The 19216-nt window shown below is 38.7% G+C and overlaps 1 protein-coding gene across 2 annotated transcripts in view; it reads right to left on the bottom strand.

Moving 5' to 3' along the window:
• Window positions 1–2206: 2206 nt before the first annotated feature.
• LOC144663915 (uncharacterized) overlaps window positions 2207–19216 on the bottom strand; it is a 157830-nt gene continuing 140820 nt past the window's right edge. The window contains exons 46-49 of one of the 2 annotated variants that reach the window (XM_078525002.1): window positions 12161–12475; window positions 10792–10975; window positions 9611–9859; window positions 2207–2707 (exon numbers count right to left, since the gene is read on the bottom strand). In XM_078525002.1, the coding sequence (XP_078381128.1) occupies window positions 2646–2707; window positions 9611–9859; window positions 10792–10975; window positions 12161–12475 (810 nt within the window). In that variant the 3' untranslated portion in view covers window positions 2207–2645. Of the gene's footprint in view, window positions 2708–9610; window positions 9860–10791; window positions 10976–12160; window positions 12476–13304; window positions 13557–19216 lie in introns of those variants that run through there. The other variant, XR_013572699.1, reaches the window with a different exon arrangement.

Below are 19216 nucleotides of genomic sequence, written 5' to 3'. Positions count from 1 at the left end.
TGATTGGTTAAAAATAGGTGAAATGTACATGTTTGCTGAAAGCATTTGCGGAAGCATTATCAAAACTCGCACTGTCTGGGACTATAGCGAAAGGAATTATTTATATTTTTGAAATGACTTAATAATTGTACGCCGGTTTTAAGTACTAGAGATTTGTTTCACAAGGCCAAATCGATGTTGCTGTTTCAGAATCCGAACTTGCAGGTTTGTAGTCGACCGCGGTCAAACGACAGAAATATGCCAAAAACAAGACAAGTACTTCAAAGATAAGGTTTTTACTTTCACAATTTAAAGTATCATACTTTACCGGTATCGTGACAATTTACGAAGCTTTTTGGGGCTTTATTAAAAAATGTTTGAAAATGGTGATATGTGGACTTCCCTGCGCCATTTTTTCAAAGCACTTTGGTTCAGATGTAAAACATTAAAAAGTAAAAACACTCTTATACCTGGGAAAACGGGAATGTTCAGGAAAGCGTGACTCTCGCGTGACTAAGTTATCGTGACGTGTTTTAGGTCAAAATTAAATTAAAATGAGTGACAGATGTCAAACGAAAGGTGTCAAGGATTCGCGAGCGGTAGTTGTTGTACACTGTTGTATGTTGCACAATAAAAAATTGTGGAAATATGTTTATTTAAACTCAGCAGCTATTTTTTGCTCATACTAACACATCAGATATGAACGAAATTCCCCGAAATAGGAAGAAAAGCTGCCTATAAAGACGTTTGAATGCGGTGAGGGTGCGTCGAGATTTGACCTTACGTTATCAATTGAAGCTTGAGGCTGCAGATGCACTATCGAAGGTTGCGTTTAAAGAGATTAAAGGGAAATCAAAACTTGCAATGTCAAGCACTGTAGCGAAATGAACGTTTCATTTTGTTGAACTGACTAAAGTTACATTTTAGACCATTATTTTAAAATAAAAATGTTCATATTATTTGTGCATATATCCTGCGAAACCAAGACACAAGAAACCCAGGGAAAACATTTCGACACTAGTTTGCCACTGATCCACACACTGGTCCCTGATTAAAATTCCGATTTTACACAGATGAAATCGTAGAAATAGAAGTAGCTGATCGGCTTATCAGCCAAACTAGTAGAAAACTAGTAGCCTGCGTGGCTAACTACGTGGCTGGCGTTTAAAGGGGAAGGAGAGGGGGAGTTCTAGCGGTAGTCTCATGCAACGTATATTGTAACACCTCCATCCGAGGTCTTTGAATGAGTGAGTTCAAATTTTCGGCCTTGTTAAGCGTCACACATTTTTCGGTAAATTTAAAATCCAGAGATAGCTGGTAACTCGGCTAATACACGCACGACCCACGACCCACGACCCACGACCCACGCGCGACGCACGCCAATTAGACAATCTCGTAATACTAAGTTGACTGGACTATGTTTAAAGGCATAAACACGGGTAAACAGTTTTTAAGCTGCGTTTCAATTGAGAAAAATAATCCAATAGAAATGTTCAGGTTGAAATTGTCAAAAACAGCATCAAACAACAGTTGTCAGTCATCGTCCCTTCGAGGGTGACCGAGTCTATGAATCGCAAGGGGGGGGGGGGGGGGGGACGCACGCTTACCGGGAAGACCGCGCAACGCTTCTATAACATTACCTTTTTTACTCAACCTGACAAAACATGCTATTTGAATGATACTCATTTTTTATTTGTAAGAAGCTTCGATGCTCTTTCGGCCGTTGTCCTACACAAAAATGTTGGAAGATTTATGATTTTTTACCGACAGCTACCTACTGGACCCCGCGACACTGTCTCCCCCGGAAAAAATAAAAGCAGTATGGCCGACAATATTTCTATTGCCTTTTAAAGTTCTCCTTTATTTTTTTCGTTTAACTTTACTTTCGGCAAAATAACAGTTTTATTGAAAAGCGATTCTACAAAACTCTCAAAGGAAAGTCCCCTTTTCCATTAAAATCCGTCGATTTACGCAATTTCTAAAACTTCCGGCTTGTTTACTTCCGCTTTAAATATCGAGGTATAATTATCCAGACCAGAAGTTTACTTCCGCTTTAAATATCGAGGTATAATTATCCAGACCAGAAGTTATGCTTCTGTCCAGACTCAATACAATATTGTACTGTCTTAGGAAAGCCATACCCTCCACGATGAAAATTTCCAGACTCCTAATCACTTAAAAATTAAGGACACCATAAAGCTCACATATGTCATTGGGTCGTCGAAGTCTCTTCACTTGAGTTTTCCTCTGTTGTTTACCGTTCTGCCAATCGGTGACTTATTCGCTTGAGTAAAAGTGCTTGATGTGACTTCATAAGTATTCAGTCATGTAAAGAATTGGAGCCTCGTTCGCGTGGCCAGCTTTTTCATCAAAATCACCCGAGAATGTTAGCTATCTTATAATAATAAAATACACACCAAGTTAAAAAAAAACTATTCAGTTAATTAAAACTAACACTATTGAATTGAAAAAGAAAAAAGGGACTGCTTACAGTCAAAAAATACATTAAAAAAGTAGACCACATGCTTATGAGTGTCTGCGAAGGAAATTACCACCCGGCGATTTATTCTATAGAAGCTCATAGACCGAAAAGCCCCTCAAACTGTGAAAGCAGAAATATACATGTAGAAAGCTGGGAATGTCTCTTGGTCAATCAAGCTTGCCCTCTAAGCAGTTAAAAGCACTTCGTCATCAGTTAGGCTTTCCAGCAACAAGGGCATTTCTTCTTCTGCAGAAAAAAGAATAAAAATAATTTTAATTGAAAGTAAAAAGACTCACCCCGCCTTTTCACCAGAGGACTGATTCAGTACCTAGGTTTTGTTTTAACTTAATCGTGTAAATGCTGTAGTAAAACTCAGTAAATGTCGGCCTAATCAAAAAACGTAAGCCAACCAAGGTTGTCGACAGATGAACGCCTCAACAGGCACGGTTTAGCTAACTTACCGACGGTTACCGAGGAGAAGCAGACGGTGTCGCGACATCTTGGCGGAAAGTATTCACGAGCTCAGTACGTGACTAAATTGAGCAAAGCAGGAAAATGAATGCCAGTAAAGATTTTTGTTTTATTGTTCGTCGTGGTGTAAGATAGGAAAGGTGAATGTTTATTCGTTTGTCTCACGATGGAATCACTTTGAGGTGTTGATCGCGACGTTTCGACTGCAATACTGCTAGTCTTCATCAGGCGATGAGGTCGATTGTTTACGTGTCGTAATTTGTAGTTTGTTGGTTCGCTGCTATTGGCGCATTTCGATCTTCATTATTATTCTTACTGTTAGATGATGTTCCCTCATAGGTCCGCTGACGGTAAAGATTCCTTCTAATAAAGTAGGTGCCAATTTTACAGACAAAAGGGGCAAAATTTTATGTTTGAGCAAATATTAATCCCATACTGCCATTTTTCTTTTATCGCAAACTGCTTCAGAGCGTTTCTTATATTATTTAGAGCTCTACCAAACTCACCGCAGAGACTGCTACTGTAATTGCGAAAGCCGTAAAAAAGACGACCTGTTGGTTGCAAATACGAAATTCTAATTGAATGCTATGAAAAAAACGAACAAGTTAACCCTTTTTTCGTAGTTATCGTTCGTCGGCGAACGATGATTTGACGTACGCGCTATGAAAAAAATAATAAGGTTTTTTAAGTTGATCAGGTATTTTTAAGTATGAGAAGATGTTGCTCTTTCAAAAGAACTATAATATGGAAGAGACCATTTAAAATTAACTGATTGTGTTCAACACAACTTTGTGATCTTGCATATTAGTGAAAAATGAAAAATAGAGGGTGAAAATCTGCCAACTTTAAAGTTGTCATACTTGCAAACAATTTTATCTATTCAGCTGAAATTGTGTCAGTCAGTCTGTAACAGACTGTTATTACATATTTTAGCCCTAAAAAGCTCCTAGCACTTATTCTCTTGATTGTTTAACTACAAATAATTAACTTTCATAGTGTACATTTATGAGGTCATAACTCCATAGGGGTTCACCTGTCAATCAAAATCTCATCAACATGTGGAAAGCACATTCTGTGCTTTTAAAACCGTATATAGTTTACCATGCTTTCAACTGTTTGTTATGCTCCTAATACCAGTGGAAACAAACCTTCTTATAAAAGCCCACAACAAAAAACCGTTAAAGGGTTAAAGTCAAACCTCGAGCAGGAAGAAACAGCTAAAGAGGCACCCAACAAATGTCTCAAACAAGACGTCTCTTGTGCCGGGCTGGATCGGCCATTACAGAGCTAGCACTAAGGAGTCCGAGAGTTTCATGACCATGCTCGTTTGGATCTTCGTCCTCGTCACAGCAGTTGCGCAGCTACAATCTTTAAAAGTGCCTTTAAAGGAGTAACTCCTCCGTTATCGAAACGGCGAAGGTTCCTCGTATCTTTCTGAGCGGCATTGCAACACTTGCTTTCCAAGAAAAAGCTCAATTTGAATTCTCGGGTAAAAGTTAGTTGTATACTGCATACGTTTAAGTTATTAAGCTCTGTGAAAATACCTTCTATAATAACTGTGGTTAAGTTACCAAACCGCAGTAAACAGTAACCGTAGCCAACCTCTCTCCTGAAAACGCGGCCTAAGACAACATCCCCTCAGGCCTCATAAAAATATATATTGAAAAAATAAATTATAGGAATCGTCCGGGAATAACACATCCACGACCATCGTAAAGTGTGCAGACTAAATTGATTTTGGTAAATGGTTTGAGCCCAGGGTATCAGTGGGTCGTGAAGTATGATCGTCCGGGTGGGAGCAGTTCTGAAAAGTCTGAAAAGAGCTACTGTTGTCGATGACTGACGTATCAACAACCTAAGAGGAAGTCATGTTTAGAGTCAAGTGACTATACTGCAACCTCTTACTGACAAATCTAGACGCAGACTACAATCTACCGACGCCATCAAGACCGTACAGATACCTGACAACTACAAACTTATGTCTTTTGATGTGAAATCACTGTTAACCAGTATTCCAATTGGCTCTACAGTGCACCGAGACCGCTATCCAACAATCTACTGTTACATTACCGTTACCGCCTTACATCGACGTGCTTTCAGTACAACGGAAAACACTAAACACTTGTCGCAGAGATTGTAATGCAAAACATCATGAATCGCGTCGTTGCAACTTGCCGACAAACGATATGTACAGCCCCCGAAATGATCCCGACCCCGAAATGATCCCCAACCCCGAACTGATCCCCAAATTAACCCTGAAATGATCCCGACCCCTAAATGATCCCCAAATATTTTCACTCCGGACCCCGAAATGATCTCCAAGTAATTTGTGGAATGGCGTTTTAACGGACTGCTCAATAATAAGGGAAACTGAAGATAAAAGGTAAAGCATAACTAAAAAAATAGGAAAAGTAATAAATATCCTTATAATAAATAGACTGCAATACCAGACTGGACTTTAATTTTCAATGGGTATGTATAACTTCAATTAGAGCAGGGAGTAAAGAATAGATAAAGATATCAATTTTTTTCGAAGATTGCAAAATATTTTCTTGGTACCATTACAAGTAATCTAATTTTATTTAATCAAACGTAAATTAAGGGAAATGTTTTCCTAACATCAACAGGGTAGAAACAATCGCTAAAAATATTAACGGCTTACAGTTTTCTATGATAATGAAATTTATTACAAGAACATCGAAGAGCACAGCCTGCAGCTGATCCAACGAATTGGAAACTAACAGTTTTTTAACAAAATATACCGTATTTGGTAATGTATCTGATTTAAATGTAGAAATGCCATTTAGAATGAATGCGCCATTAAAAGTATAAGTACCAGTCTTCATATTTAGAGCACAATCTGCGCAAGTAAAACAGTCATCGGCATTATACTGTATCACTTTCATCGTCATAAATTCTCACAGAAAGGCACTTAAACTTCTTACTACGCTTTTACAAATCTCCTTCGAGACTCTTTCTTATCCGTACTTGTTCTTCATGCACTCAACAACGTGCGCATTCGCTTTTCTTATCAAAGGCTGTGGTAATGTTCCTCTGCCTCATGGCTTAGATGTGCCATTTGGTTGAGGTTGTGGTCGGTGTTAGATCTATCATCTGTGATGATTATTCGCAGGCCATCCTCTCTATAGGTCACGCAGGACCCTTGAGATCATTATGTATGTATTTATTAAAAGAGTATGCACGAACTGCGACGACTGAAGCCGACAACGAACGAAATATTCATGACATTTTTTTTTTAAGTTCTTTGTACAAGTAATTACACGGTATTGTTCTCATGCAGCTTTGCGTACCGTGCGCTGAAACAAAGCGAATTATCCTAATTAGATTCACAGCTGCGAATATAGCACACGTCGGTTGTAAACATTGACTCGGAAGCTAAAGGTCTTCGGAAGCGGAAAATCCTGCAATTTTGTGTCCAAGTTTTCTTCGCCGATATAGAATTTCAGGAGTTGATTCGCGAGGAACATGAACTTGGTGCACTCTATTGTGTTATGACAAGAGCGAATTTTGAAATTTCGTTCTCAAAATGAAGATAGCACGTTTCGTTTTTAGATTTCACATTTTTACACTCTTAGAAGCAGATTACTTAACAAAAAAGAGGTTATGATTCATCACTAGGTTATATAATCATTTAATTCGGTGCGTTGTTGTAGCCGAAAACGTGGACACAAAATCGCATTATCGCAGTTTAACCTTTAAGAGCCTGTAGCATTACAGTAAACGGTCATCTCTCAGTAAAAGGACAATCATGATGTAATTCCATCATCCCTTAATATCCTTGATAAATTTTACATGAATCGATGTAGCGAATTAAAGCTTTACAAGATAGCACCCCGTCAAGAAATTTGGCTAATGAATTTATTAATGAGCAAGGGTCCTGCGCGACCTTAAAGGTCAAATGAACAGAAATTTCAAAATGCCATTTTAACCAACCAAACGCTAAAACTATCCATTATTAAGTAATTATAAATTAAGAAAAGATTTTGCTTTCCGAGCCTTAAAGCGTGAATTACAGCAAAAAATACGAAGATTTCCGAAGGCTTCACGAAAACGTTTTTGAATAACTGCGCACTGAAATGGAAGGAATGGAACGAGTTTGTGACGTCATAATTGGTGTTTTTGAAGACGACCGCAGACCGATTCCGCAGACCGCACCGACGGCAACGTCAACGACAACGTCTGGTGCAAAATGAATTTATATTTTACTTGAAATAATCTCGCAGCTTTCCAGACGCATTCTGCTTATTTATCGCTTTAAGAACTGGCTCCCGTTGAATATTCAAAGAAAGCGTTCAACCCCAAATAGAAAAACCAAAAATTAGCCGTCGTGGCTGACGTTGTCCAAAATACCCAGAATTTCGTCATTTCACATTGTTGTTCGGCAGAGAACGGCTTTGAAGTGTACCAAAATTCAAAACGCACGTGCATAGTTAACGCTCGTGCAGAACGGCTTTGAAGTGTACCAAAATTCAAAACGCACGTGCATAGTTAACGCGTGCAGATAAATCTGCTCATTAACGTTAAATGCTAATGAGAATGAACAATAGAGATTCCTGATTTGTTTTCATACCAGCGTGCATTCTACCTATGTCTCACATGATATGCAAAACGACAGCAAATAAAACTTAATCTATTTTTGTGCTTAAGCAATTCTATTTAAAAAAATGAGCCTCTCTAAACAATAACCAACAATCAATCCACTGAAAAACGGCCGAACAGAACGAAATAACTGCTTGAAATGTCACTAAACACATTTATTTAGATTTTAAGGTGCCGTCTGCGGAATCGGTCTGCGGTCGTCTTCAAAAACACCAATTATCATGTCAGAAGTTTTTGTTTCCGACAATTTTCCGACAGCCTACAAAAAGCATTTTTCAACTTGCAATATCTGTGCGATAAAATGACCGATTGCTTTGAAACTTTGGGATATGTTTATTTGGCTCTTAATAAACACATGGGCAAAAAATAACAAAAATCGAAATTTCTGTTCATTTGACCTTTAAGGCGATTTTTGTTGTGTAACTCAATGCAATTTTTGACGCGTCAAAGTTGCATCAAGTTTCAAAACAGGTCCGAAACTCCTGCAAAATCGCGGCGAAAAAATCACCATGAAAATTAAACAAGCGGTGATTTTATCGCCGTGATGTCGCAGGAGTTTCGAACATGTTCGAAACTTGATGCAACTTCCGTGCGGCAAAAATTACATTGAGATGGGCGACAAAAATCGTCTGTGTAAAACGGGCCTTTAGAACACAAAAACAAGTATGATGTGATTGCGACATATCAACAGAGAAAACAAAAAACAAATTAAACGAAAATTAATATTCCAAGGGCACTTAATGTTGCTTTTCTTTATCCCACTTTAACTAGCAAATTTTCTCTGAATAAATTTTAATTGCTGCGATCGAGAGAACTGAGTAACAATTCTCACGACTGAAAGTATGTCTATGAACATAACAATCCAATAAACACACACACAAAAAAACGGTTCTTGCTTTTTCTGGTTTCTTATTGAGAATAACCAATTTTTTAACATATACAAAAATTAAAAGTCGTTCCTGTTATATGGTCACGTATTGCACTCAGTTATAATAGCACTAATTAAAGTCTTTTCTTCTTTTCTTGCTTCAATTTCGCTTATTATTGAGGAATCCACATTCCTATGCTTAATCGCTATTCCAAAAATTACTTGGGGATCATTTCGGGGTTAGCATGAAAAAATCTGGGGATCATTTCGGGGTCGGGATCATTTCAGGGCCAATTTGGGGATCAGTTCGGGGTCGGGGATCATTTCGGGGTCGGGATCATTTCGGGGGCTGTGATACCGAAGCATACCGCTCTGGTTACGCTACGTTGACGATACATTTACTGCCGAAAAAGAAGCCACAAAGACGAAATCGACAATTTTTTTTTTACAAACACCTCACGAACAGAACGCCGACGTTCAGTTTACCAGAAAGATCGACGAAAACGGAAAACTTCCTTTTCTAGACTGTCTGGTGAGCCGTGACAACAACGAACTACGAACCACAGTGTAAAGATAACTGACGTATACTGACAGATTACTGGACGAAACATCCTACAACCCGACTTCCGACAAAGCTACGACTATCAAGACTTTAACATGACGAGCGCAACTAGTTTGTGACACACTGTATAGTTTATGTGACGAAAACTGACTAATTACTGTTGACAATTTTTACAAGAGTCTTTAACATTACAGATAAACTGACTAATCAACTTCAACAAACCAGACTTATAACATCATCGATTGGCAACAGCTTTTCACTTGACTCTGAATATGACTTCTGCTCGGGTTGTCGAAACGTCAGTCACCGGCAACAGTTCCTTTTCAGATCTACTCTCACGCGGAATTAGTCGCCACTGAATTACCTTCGCCTTGATTGTTCTTTATATCACAAGAACCGCATGCAATTATATTGCTATCTGACAGAAGATTCTGACTACCATTTCTGATGAGAATTGTTATTTTTTTTCTGAACACAACAAATACCATCAAGTGATTGTAGATGTAATTGTAGTTGTGTTGTAAATGACGTAAGTAGTGATATTAGTATTGTAATTGAAGTAAGGTAACTGTATTATAGTGCAAATACCTGTGTTGTATCATAAGTAGTGTGTTATATTGACAGATACCTTCAGAGGTGTCCCTTGTGAAATCTTGAAGGTAGTACTCCACAGAACGTCTATGCTTTCCCAGTCGGTACTTTTTACAAACGAAGAAAACAACGGTTGCAACAAGGATAACGCCAAGGATGGCAGTGGGAATCGACCAGTAGGGAAAATGATAATGCGTCGTGTTGTTTATCTGTGGCAACGGCGTAAACAATTTGGTTGGCGACGGCTTGGTTGGTGACAACCTACTTGGTGATGGCTTAACTGGTTCTGGAAATGGTAACAGACAGAAATTTTGACTAATTCCAGTTAGTTAAAAAAAGAGGATTCTCGAACTTAATCCAGTACTATTAGACCATAATTCGAAGGCCGTTGTTTTGAGGACAGGGAGCCCTGTCAAAAGCTAATCGAGAAAATATATATACGCAACTCGCAAAATATCCGCGCGTATTATATGTTAAACCATCGAATAAGGTGTATATACGCTAGAAGCGAGTCAGAAAATTAAACAAATAAAACTGCTCTCGCAAAGAGAAACATTAAAAAATAAAACTTAAACAATGTGCAGAATAAACTGCTGTAAATACAGATTTTAGGAAGCTTATATATCTAATCGTATTCCTGAAACATTCACCTATCATTATATAAAAAAAATATTCAATTATGACCATGTTGAAACATGGAAACCAATCCTAAACTCCTTCTTCGATCGTGAAAAAGACTATAGTAGTCAGTGAATTATCACAAAAAAGTAAAAAAATACTTGACGGGCCTGTCTGCATTTCCCGCGCTTTTTCACATCACGTCGTGTAATGATCACGATTTATTGGTGCGGTTATCAAGCTGAACATAAAAATTGATCCGCCATATTGACAAGATTTTTAAGAACAGCCTGAAGTAGATCAGTGCAACTGATCGAAACGTCGTTTAACCTCGGATAATCCCGAAAACAATTAAAAAATATTTAATTCATATACATTTACAATAGCAATAAGTAAATATATATTAATAATTCCATTGGCAAACTGTGTCCACACAAAAAGACTTAAGGATAATAAAGCTGCGATCATACATTATAGCGTAATCTTCAAATTAGCTAACTAACATTCTAAGTATGCACACAGTGAGTTACACGGGGCGAGGCTACATCTCGTGTGTAACCATGACTACGTCATTTTACACTAGATAAAAACTGGACTTACCAAGATAGTATCCAACCACGTAGTTATTTGGTTCGAAGCCACACAGCGCCTTACAGCGACATTGGAAAATGTACAATTTCCCGGGAACAAGGTCAGCACACTTAATTAACAAGTGTGTTGCTTTCGTTCTGTTCACTGAAACATACTCGTGTTTATTTGAGTCTATTACTGTGATCTCGTAGAACTGAAACATAAAACACAAAACCATGGTTTATTGTCAGGATCCTTGGCTGAGATCGACGGTGACTAAATCGTCGGATGCATGGTAAGGCACGGAGTTGAGACCTTCAAGTGATCACGACATAAACACTCACACTGTCTATCTACCCAGCTAATCCAGGCTAATAAAACCGACAAACTAGCACTTTTAGAGCAATCTGACGAAATCAGGCTAGTAGGGGATATTCTGTAATGAACTAGCATCCCATTCAGGAGTGAGTATATTCACATTCATCTTTTTTTAATACTGTTAGCCTATGGCACGTGTCTAGCTGTCGGTATTCTTACATTTTACCTTTACATCACCTACTTCCATATCTGCAACAGTTTCAATCCATGATGTTTATTAGAATCAGGCTCAGTTTTAAATTCATCACTGGCAATCAGCTTGTCTAATGTTATAAATATTTTTAATTCACGTTGATATAATCAATATCAGAAGGCTGTATGATAAAATTTCCATCGAAATTTCATTGCTATTGGGTCGTGTGCTATAATATTTCCGAGTGGGCTATTTATAGATAATTTTCTTCGTGGACCAGTACTTAGCCAATCCCGTTGACCCATGTTTTAATACTCGTCTTCGATTAGCCGAACTTCGAGAAATCCGTTTAGGTACTTCAGACCTCAAACTTCGGTATGCAAACTAAAGTACTCAGGCCACCATCTTAAAGTAATGTCTGTGGTCCGAAGTCCGAAGTTCTTTCTCGGCCTTTGGTACGAATTTAGAGAGGTACACACGGGAGAAACCGGACTGTTTCCGTATTTTTTTTCTCAGAATATGTTCATAAAATTGGCTTTGATCGCACCTGCATTAAATTCGCGCGTTTGCGCATATATGTAGTTGCATATTCGGCAATTGTGTCAATCAGCAGGAACTATTTCGAGATATACGTTAATCATCTGCTCGTCATAAAAATTAAATTACACGTCATTTTCCCGCGAAGACTAGATCTAAAATAGCCTATTCTCGAATCTGGCGCGCGTCGTAATAAAACATGGAGGCTTCTTATTATAAACTTAGGAAATCCGTCATATCTGAGCGCACAGGTTTTCGACCACGTTGATTGTAATAACCAGCGGAACTGAGCTTACTGAAAACGGATCCGGACCAGAGACTGCATTCTGTTGTTGTTAAATATCCACAAACCTCAATGCTAGCATGTGGCACAGCTTTTGGTGGATCCCATGTCAACAAAAATCTGTCTCGTTCTCGCTTTAACCAATCAGTTCTGCCAATACCAGGAAGAAACTTGACTGCCAGGTTTGTAACCGGTCCGACTGGTGATTCTACTGCAAGGGTGACTTGGCTGTCTGTACTTTTTTCTGTGTTGGCCACTGCTCTGACCGTTATAAGGTATTCATTGCCACACGGAAGCTTCTGACTGAAACTGGTGTTGTAAACCCTTGACCTAAGTGGTTCAAAACTACTGCAGGCTGGGCATTGAGTGATCACCACGTAATACTGTGGAAAGAAAGTCCCTACATTAAACTTGCACTCTGTGTGGTTGTGATTAAAGTGTGGGAAGACTTAAGAGCGGAATTCTCTATCTTTTTAGAATTTTCGGACAAAAAGGTTAAAATCGAATTTCTTTTTATTACGCCAAAAAGACCCTTTGGGTGAACTATTTTTGAAAATATTATGTAAAACTTCCAGCGAGCTTTATTTTTTGAGAAACGAGGAAAGTTTGTAATTCGAGCTCATGCTGTCTGAACGCCGAGGAAAACTAATTAATTGATAGCAATTTCGTGGCATTTTCGATGCGCTCGTTCTCAACTTCAGAAACTTGCCTTGAGTTCATTTTTACATGAGTATTTAACCATCCCTAGGTCTTTTTTTTAACAGAAAATCTTCCTGAAGTATGTAATTGTTGACACATTTTTACCGCGTTAAAAATTCTATCGATCGCAATTTAATTTACATACCGAATTTGACCTAACTTCAGAGGGCTAGAACATCAAGGGTATACGCTTCTATCGGTAAAACATGGGTTCTTTAGAAAGCCCTACTGTTTCTTCTTATCATATCCAAAGCGTTAGTTTGGCCCGTAAAAAGTGAGTGCGCTAGCGCGAAAAATATACAGGCATGTTTGACATGTTTCCGCCATAATTTCCATTCTGCAGTCAACCGGGTAATTTCGAACTTAATTGTTAAAATTAAATTTGGTCTTATGCTTCGCCGTTATCAGTTTCAATGAGTTTAATTTTTTGCAACAAAACTACAATATCTCAATTTTTAACAGAAAGGAACAGTTTAAAAAAAAATAATAAAGCAACAAACAAGACTTGCTCACCTTGTGCCTGTGCCGCCGTTAATTTATGCGAGGGAAGAGAATTGTCGCTGTATGTTGTTTTCATTTCCACTGAAGCTTTTCCTTCCACTTCTCAGTTTTTAAATATAAGAATACCCTTTTTACGCATATACATCTCAATTTAGACGACATTCCTGACATTTAGCAAGAATCTTATCCACCAAAACGGCAAATTCGTGCCGTAGGGACGGACCATTGAAACAACCGGTAGGGTGTTGACTTTTTCCAAAAAAACTGTTTAAAGAAAAAAGGGAAGTGACATAGTGCATAGTTAGAAAAAATAAGGTAAAGAAAGAACCAGAACGAGAAGTAGTTGTCATCTTTTAAAGGAGGAGTTTTTTTTGGGGGGGGGGGGGAGGGGAGGGTGGAGGGGTCGTACTAAACATTTGGATTTTGTGGGGGAACAGGGGAAGACGTTCTGATAAAGAAAGGGACAATATATTTAACAGGCATAATCAAATCCCTCCCCTTTAACCCCATCGGCAAACTAAACGGTCCCAGGAGCCCCCAAATGTCGCTGCAATGCTTGTGCCCTAGAATAAAATCCTCCAGACAAGTAGGCCAAAAATGTTTGCCCCCACCCTCCTCCAGCAAAGTACGGAACTTGATACAGTGTACGGGTTATTGGGCAATATATTTGCGTTGACTCTTCGAGCTGGTGTCATTTAGATTTGTTACACCGCATTGAGTCCCAATAAGAACGAGGAAGCTGCCTGCGGTTGCAATCTTCTGTATCGGTTCTAGTCGCGGTGGTGTCTCGCCAAGTCATCCTTTCACGTAATATACGATCAACCTTGCTTTCAGTTGTCTATATTTAATTGTACGTCCATTAGATAAATCTGTTGTTTTTCCGACTCAGGTTTTCTGCTGAATTTAGAATGAAAATATTCTTATGAACATTCTAATACTCGTTTATATCGTTTAACATTTCCGTTTAGTACGCAATGGGTATCTATTGATCATGTCAGTGCCGTAGCAAGGGTAAAATAAGGGAGGAGGGACACGTGAGCGCCGGAGGCGCGAGCTGCTTGTGGTTCTGGGGGCATACCCCCCCTCCCCCCCTGCAGAAAATTTTGAAATCTAGAGGCTTGGAAATGCTATTTCCAGCGTTTTCCAAGAGCTATTTGTGATTTACGCATATTTCGAATTCTTTACTTCCTACACTGTCTTAGCAAACCAATGCACATTGAAGAGAGTATAACACTATTAACGTCAATTACAAAATAGAAAACCGACTGTCTCTGTATCATGAAACCAGCAAATGTTTCACCTTTTAGAGTCATCATGGTAAGTTTGTAGTTATTTAAAAACTGTCTGAGTTGCCTTAGAACTTTTAATTAGCACGTATGTACGTTAAGAAATGAGAAGAAGTACAAATGTTATTGTTTCAAACCTCTCGGGAGATAAAATTTTATTTTTAAACATTTTATACAGGTCTGTTTTTACTTTTCGGGAAAAAAACTGGGGGGCACGCCCCCCTGGCCGGCCCCTCCCCTTGCTACGGCACTGCATGTACTGTTCATCGAACTATCGTGGGCATCCAACATTTTGGCTAGTGCAAATTTTTATCGTGTTATTGGATAGTAAAAGGTTTTGTCGTTTAGAGACGGTCCGTTCTATTCTATTTACAAATTTTCAACACAAAATTATATTCTTTTCAAAATCTCAGCCTCAGATTTATTCTTAAAATATTCTTAAAAATTCGCAAATTTCAACCTTGATATTCTTATTAACTAGATTCTTATAAAATAAAAACAGTGTATTTTGATCTATTTATATGTGACACTAATAGACGTCAACTATACTTCTTACAGGTCTGAAAAAAGTTTGTCCGAATATTATGGAAAGATCCAGTATCCGTACACATTAAAAACATTAATTTAGGGTGGTTACACCTCGTATTTGTATGTCAGATCATTATGTTCCCTATTTTTGTATTACCGTATTTTCTCAATACCCGATTCCCTCTATAGCACGCGCCTGCAGGAAATCACGGTAGTTGTATTCATCAAATCTTGTGCGAGACTTAGCAACATGCATCGTTGCTAAGTCTCGCGCATGAATTCATGAATATAACTACCGTGATTCCCTGCAGGCGCGCGCTATAGAGGGAATCGGCTATTAAGCACCCCCGGCGATTATTTCGAACTTGGATTGGTGGACCCGGCGTTTATTTGAAGCCGGGGTTTAATCCGGGCCGAGCGTTTATTAACGGAAGGAAACTTTCTGTCAAGTTTTTAGATTGATTTGTTTTTGTCGATCTCCGAAACCATGGGGCAGTTTTACAAAGCAAGGCGATTTTGCTCTTCGTTTTGCCCCGAAAAACTTTCCCTGGGCATCTAAGTTTTACAGTTTCCCAAAGGTACATTATTGCAGATTGAACACGTTTATGTTGCAACCATGATTTATGACAAAAGGAACATAAACGGTATTTTAACTACACAAAAGAGCATGAAGTAAAGGTTATGGATACAAAGTTTTAAGTTCATAAACGCCTCGAACTGAGGGTTTCTCGTGATTTCAACGCCTGTAAGCACCAACACAAGAACGAAAATGCGTCAGTAAGAAAGACGGGAATGCAAAAACTGCCAGGTTATATTTTGTTGTACAACGTCCATCCTAGCTATGTTACGCCAGCGTTCATTGAAAATTCCAAAGTAGCATATCGTACTAGTGCCATTCATAGCAACGAACGAACGCCCCCGGCGTTTATTAAAAAATAAGCAATTTTGACCCGGCTTTTATACGAGGCCGGCGTTTAATCGAGGTCCGGCGTTTAATCGAGAAAATACAGTAATTTAAACCATGCGGCGGCTGAAATTTTATCCGCCAAACGTAAACCGGACGACCATTGCTAATTTCTTTTGCTTGTAGCTGACCAAGAACCCTGGTGAACACTTTGAGAGTAGCACGAAAAAATGCGATTTAACGAGAAAAAAGGCAAGCGGAAAAAGTTGCGAGGGTCTTCTGCAGGCGAAGTAGCGGAAAAATTTATTCATTTTCCCTGTCTATCAGAACAACCCAAAACTCTTTCTTTTCTATTTATTTTTACACATATATATATTTTGATTGATTAAATTATTTATTACATCCATTTTGAAATCCTTGCAATCTGATTGGCTCTCAGTAGTGCGATTTATTCACGAATCGCACTATTTTTTGCTCCAAATCGCATCTTTTTTTCAGCCAATGAGAAAGGAACAGTAAAACAAAACAACCAATCAGATTTAATGGAAGGCACAAGTAACTAATCAAATTGCAGGAAAATTTTATGAGAAAGAAAGCCATTGTCTATTGTTTAGTGAATTTTTAACTTTTGTTTCCAAAATCTTGCTTTAAAAAATGAATGAATTTAATTACTTTCAGTTTCTGAATGACAATAATGAGTTTTTTCAGGCCTAAGACCTACATCTGAGGAAGTTTTTAACTTTCAGTGTCATTTTGACAAATATTTTAGCGATTTTTCTTTACCTTTTGCATAAGATCCGTGTGATCCCAAATCCATCAAAATATAAACAAACGAAAACCACACAACAAATACAGAGCCAACACAAGAAGTATAGGTTTCCATGTAGGTTTCCTTTAGTTTCAAGCGATGGAATACAAGAGCTCAAGCCTGTCGCTGTAAATAAAAATACGCCAAAATACGTCAAAACGATGATTGAAGAAGCTGGTATCAGTTCCGCCATCTTGAAAATCTCGCCACTAAAACAATGGCACCGAAGGAACAACTTGACAAGATCAGTTCTAACCTGAGGCCAAAAAAGGACGGAGATTATTACGAGCCGGAAGCCCGGAATCCCTTTAAATCGTGTTGAGTGCCATAAAACGGCATTTGAAGGAGAAAACCCATCCACTGACCTGATCGAGACCTGAGCATCGTGCGATCGAGAGAGTTTCACAACTCACAAGAAATCCTCAACACGATTAGGTTGCACCATTTTCTTCTCCAAAGACAACGATAAGTCTCAACCACAACCACAGAAGAAACAATGGGGTTTACATCATTGAGTCAGATGACGAGGATTGAACGTTGAAGTACATAAAAGTGTTTTTGTTCTAGCTTGAGAACTGCACGAGTTTCCTTCACTGAAAGATGTTTTCCTTCGTTACGCTCGACTGAGTTTTTGACACATGACGTCTCTGTCTTTCTGTTTTAAAATGAGATGTAAAGCGTTTCCGGTTCCGCTTTCTTACCAATCGGCTACTGGATCAATAAAATATTGGTACTGACTAAAATCTAAATTGTGCGATTTCAAAATGGATGTAATAAAGTGGTAATTGAACTTCGTGTCCTGCGATTTTGGTCTGAAATCATACTTGTGATTTCAAATCAAACTCGCGCTACGCGCTCGTTTGATTTTGAAATCACGCGTATGATTTCAGACCAAATTGCACTCCACTCAGTTCAATTACCATTATTTATTTACTTATTTATTTATTTATTGATATATTTATTTATTTATTTTTTGCGCTGCTCCAAAACTAATACCTGAACTATAAACCGACTGTCAGAAGCTATTAATATCAGGCCCGCGAGATCAAGCTACGGCTTGTTTGGCGGACAAAATTTCACCAGGTCTGTAAGAAGAACAGTGGACATCTATATCTATCACATATAGCAAATAGATTAATTTAATAATTTTCCGCTAAGTTGCACCTTTCATGACGCCTTAACTATAGTAAAAATAGCCCCCAGTGTACATTGTGGTCACGCGGACGCAGAGTTTTACCTGTTTGTGACCTATTAGTGACCATTAGCTGGAAGGGGGTTAGTGGGCCTACTTGTCTGCAGGATTATACTCCAGGGCACAAGCAATGCATTATCAGGCTACGTTTACACGGACACGGTTATCAATCAACACGGTTTCATGACCTCGAAACCGCATCGAAAACGACACGGTTTCGAAGTGTTTACACGGAACCCGCAATTTAACTATTTTCCGACTGTTTTCAAATGTGATTGTATAAGCAAGCGCTGCTCTCTATGCGTGTTTCACCATGTTTACCCTTCGTGAGCCAGCCAATTGGTGCCAAAATACGTTGCCGTTTTCAAATCGATGCGGTTTCGTCGTTTTTGACCGTTTACACGTCCAACGAAACCGTATCGTTTTGAAAACGCTCCACTTTTGACAGCGTTTTCAAAACGATCCGGTTTCAGTAGTGGTCTCGATCGGCGCCGTGTAAACGAAAGGCGTAACCGCATCGAAAGCGATGCGGTTACAAATGAAACCGTGTCCGTGTAAACAGTGCCTCCGTTTTTGCCTAAAGATACAGGCCTTTTTCGTAACGCATGTAAGATTTTATACGCAAGAATTATTATAAATATCATAACTGAAATTCATTTCTCTGGTCAGTTGTTTTCTGTATTAAGCGACATTTGGGGGCTCCTGGGACCATTCAGTTTGAATAGGGTTGAGTGGGAGGGATTTGATTATGCCTGTTGAATGTATCTCCCCTCTCTTTATCAGAACGTTTTTCCCCTGTTCACCCCACAAAATCCAAAATTTCTAATACGAAACCTTCTCCCACCCCCAAACTCCTCCGCTAAAAGATGACAACTACTGCTCGTTTTGGTTCTTTCTTTGCATTATTTGTTTTTTCAACAATGCACTATGTCACATCCCTTTTTTTTTTGAAGCAGTTTTTTTTGGAAAAAGTCAACACCCCACCGGATATTTCAATGGTCCGTCCCTACGTCACGTCAACTTGTGTTGAAAATATGATATCAATAAATTCTCTTGCGTGACGAATATAGTCAAGCAGCACATAGCACGAATTTGCCGTTTTGGTGGATAAGATTTCTTGCTAAATGTCAGGAATGTCGTCTAAATTGAGTTGTATATGCGTAAAAAGGGTATTCTTATATTTAAACTGAGAAGTGGAAGGCAACG

The sequence above is a fragment of the Oculina patagonica genome, chromosome 8 (genome assembly GCF_052425735.1).
Source record: "Oculina patagonica isolate OP01 chromosome 8, crgOcupat, whole genome shotgun sequence".
Classification (NCBI taxonomy): Eukaryota; Metazoa; Cnidaria; class Anthozoa; order Scleractinia; family Oculinidae; genus Oculina; species Oculina patagonica.
The sequence above is the reverse complement of the archived record's forward strand: the minus strand, read 5'-3'. Positions and strand labels throughout refer to the sequence as shown.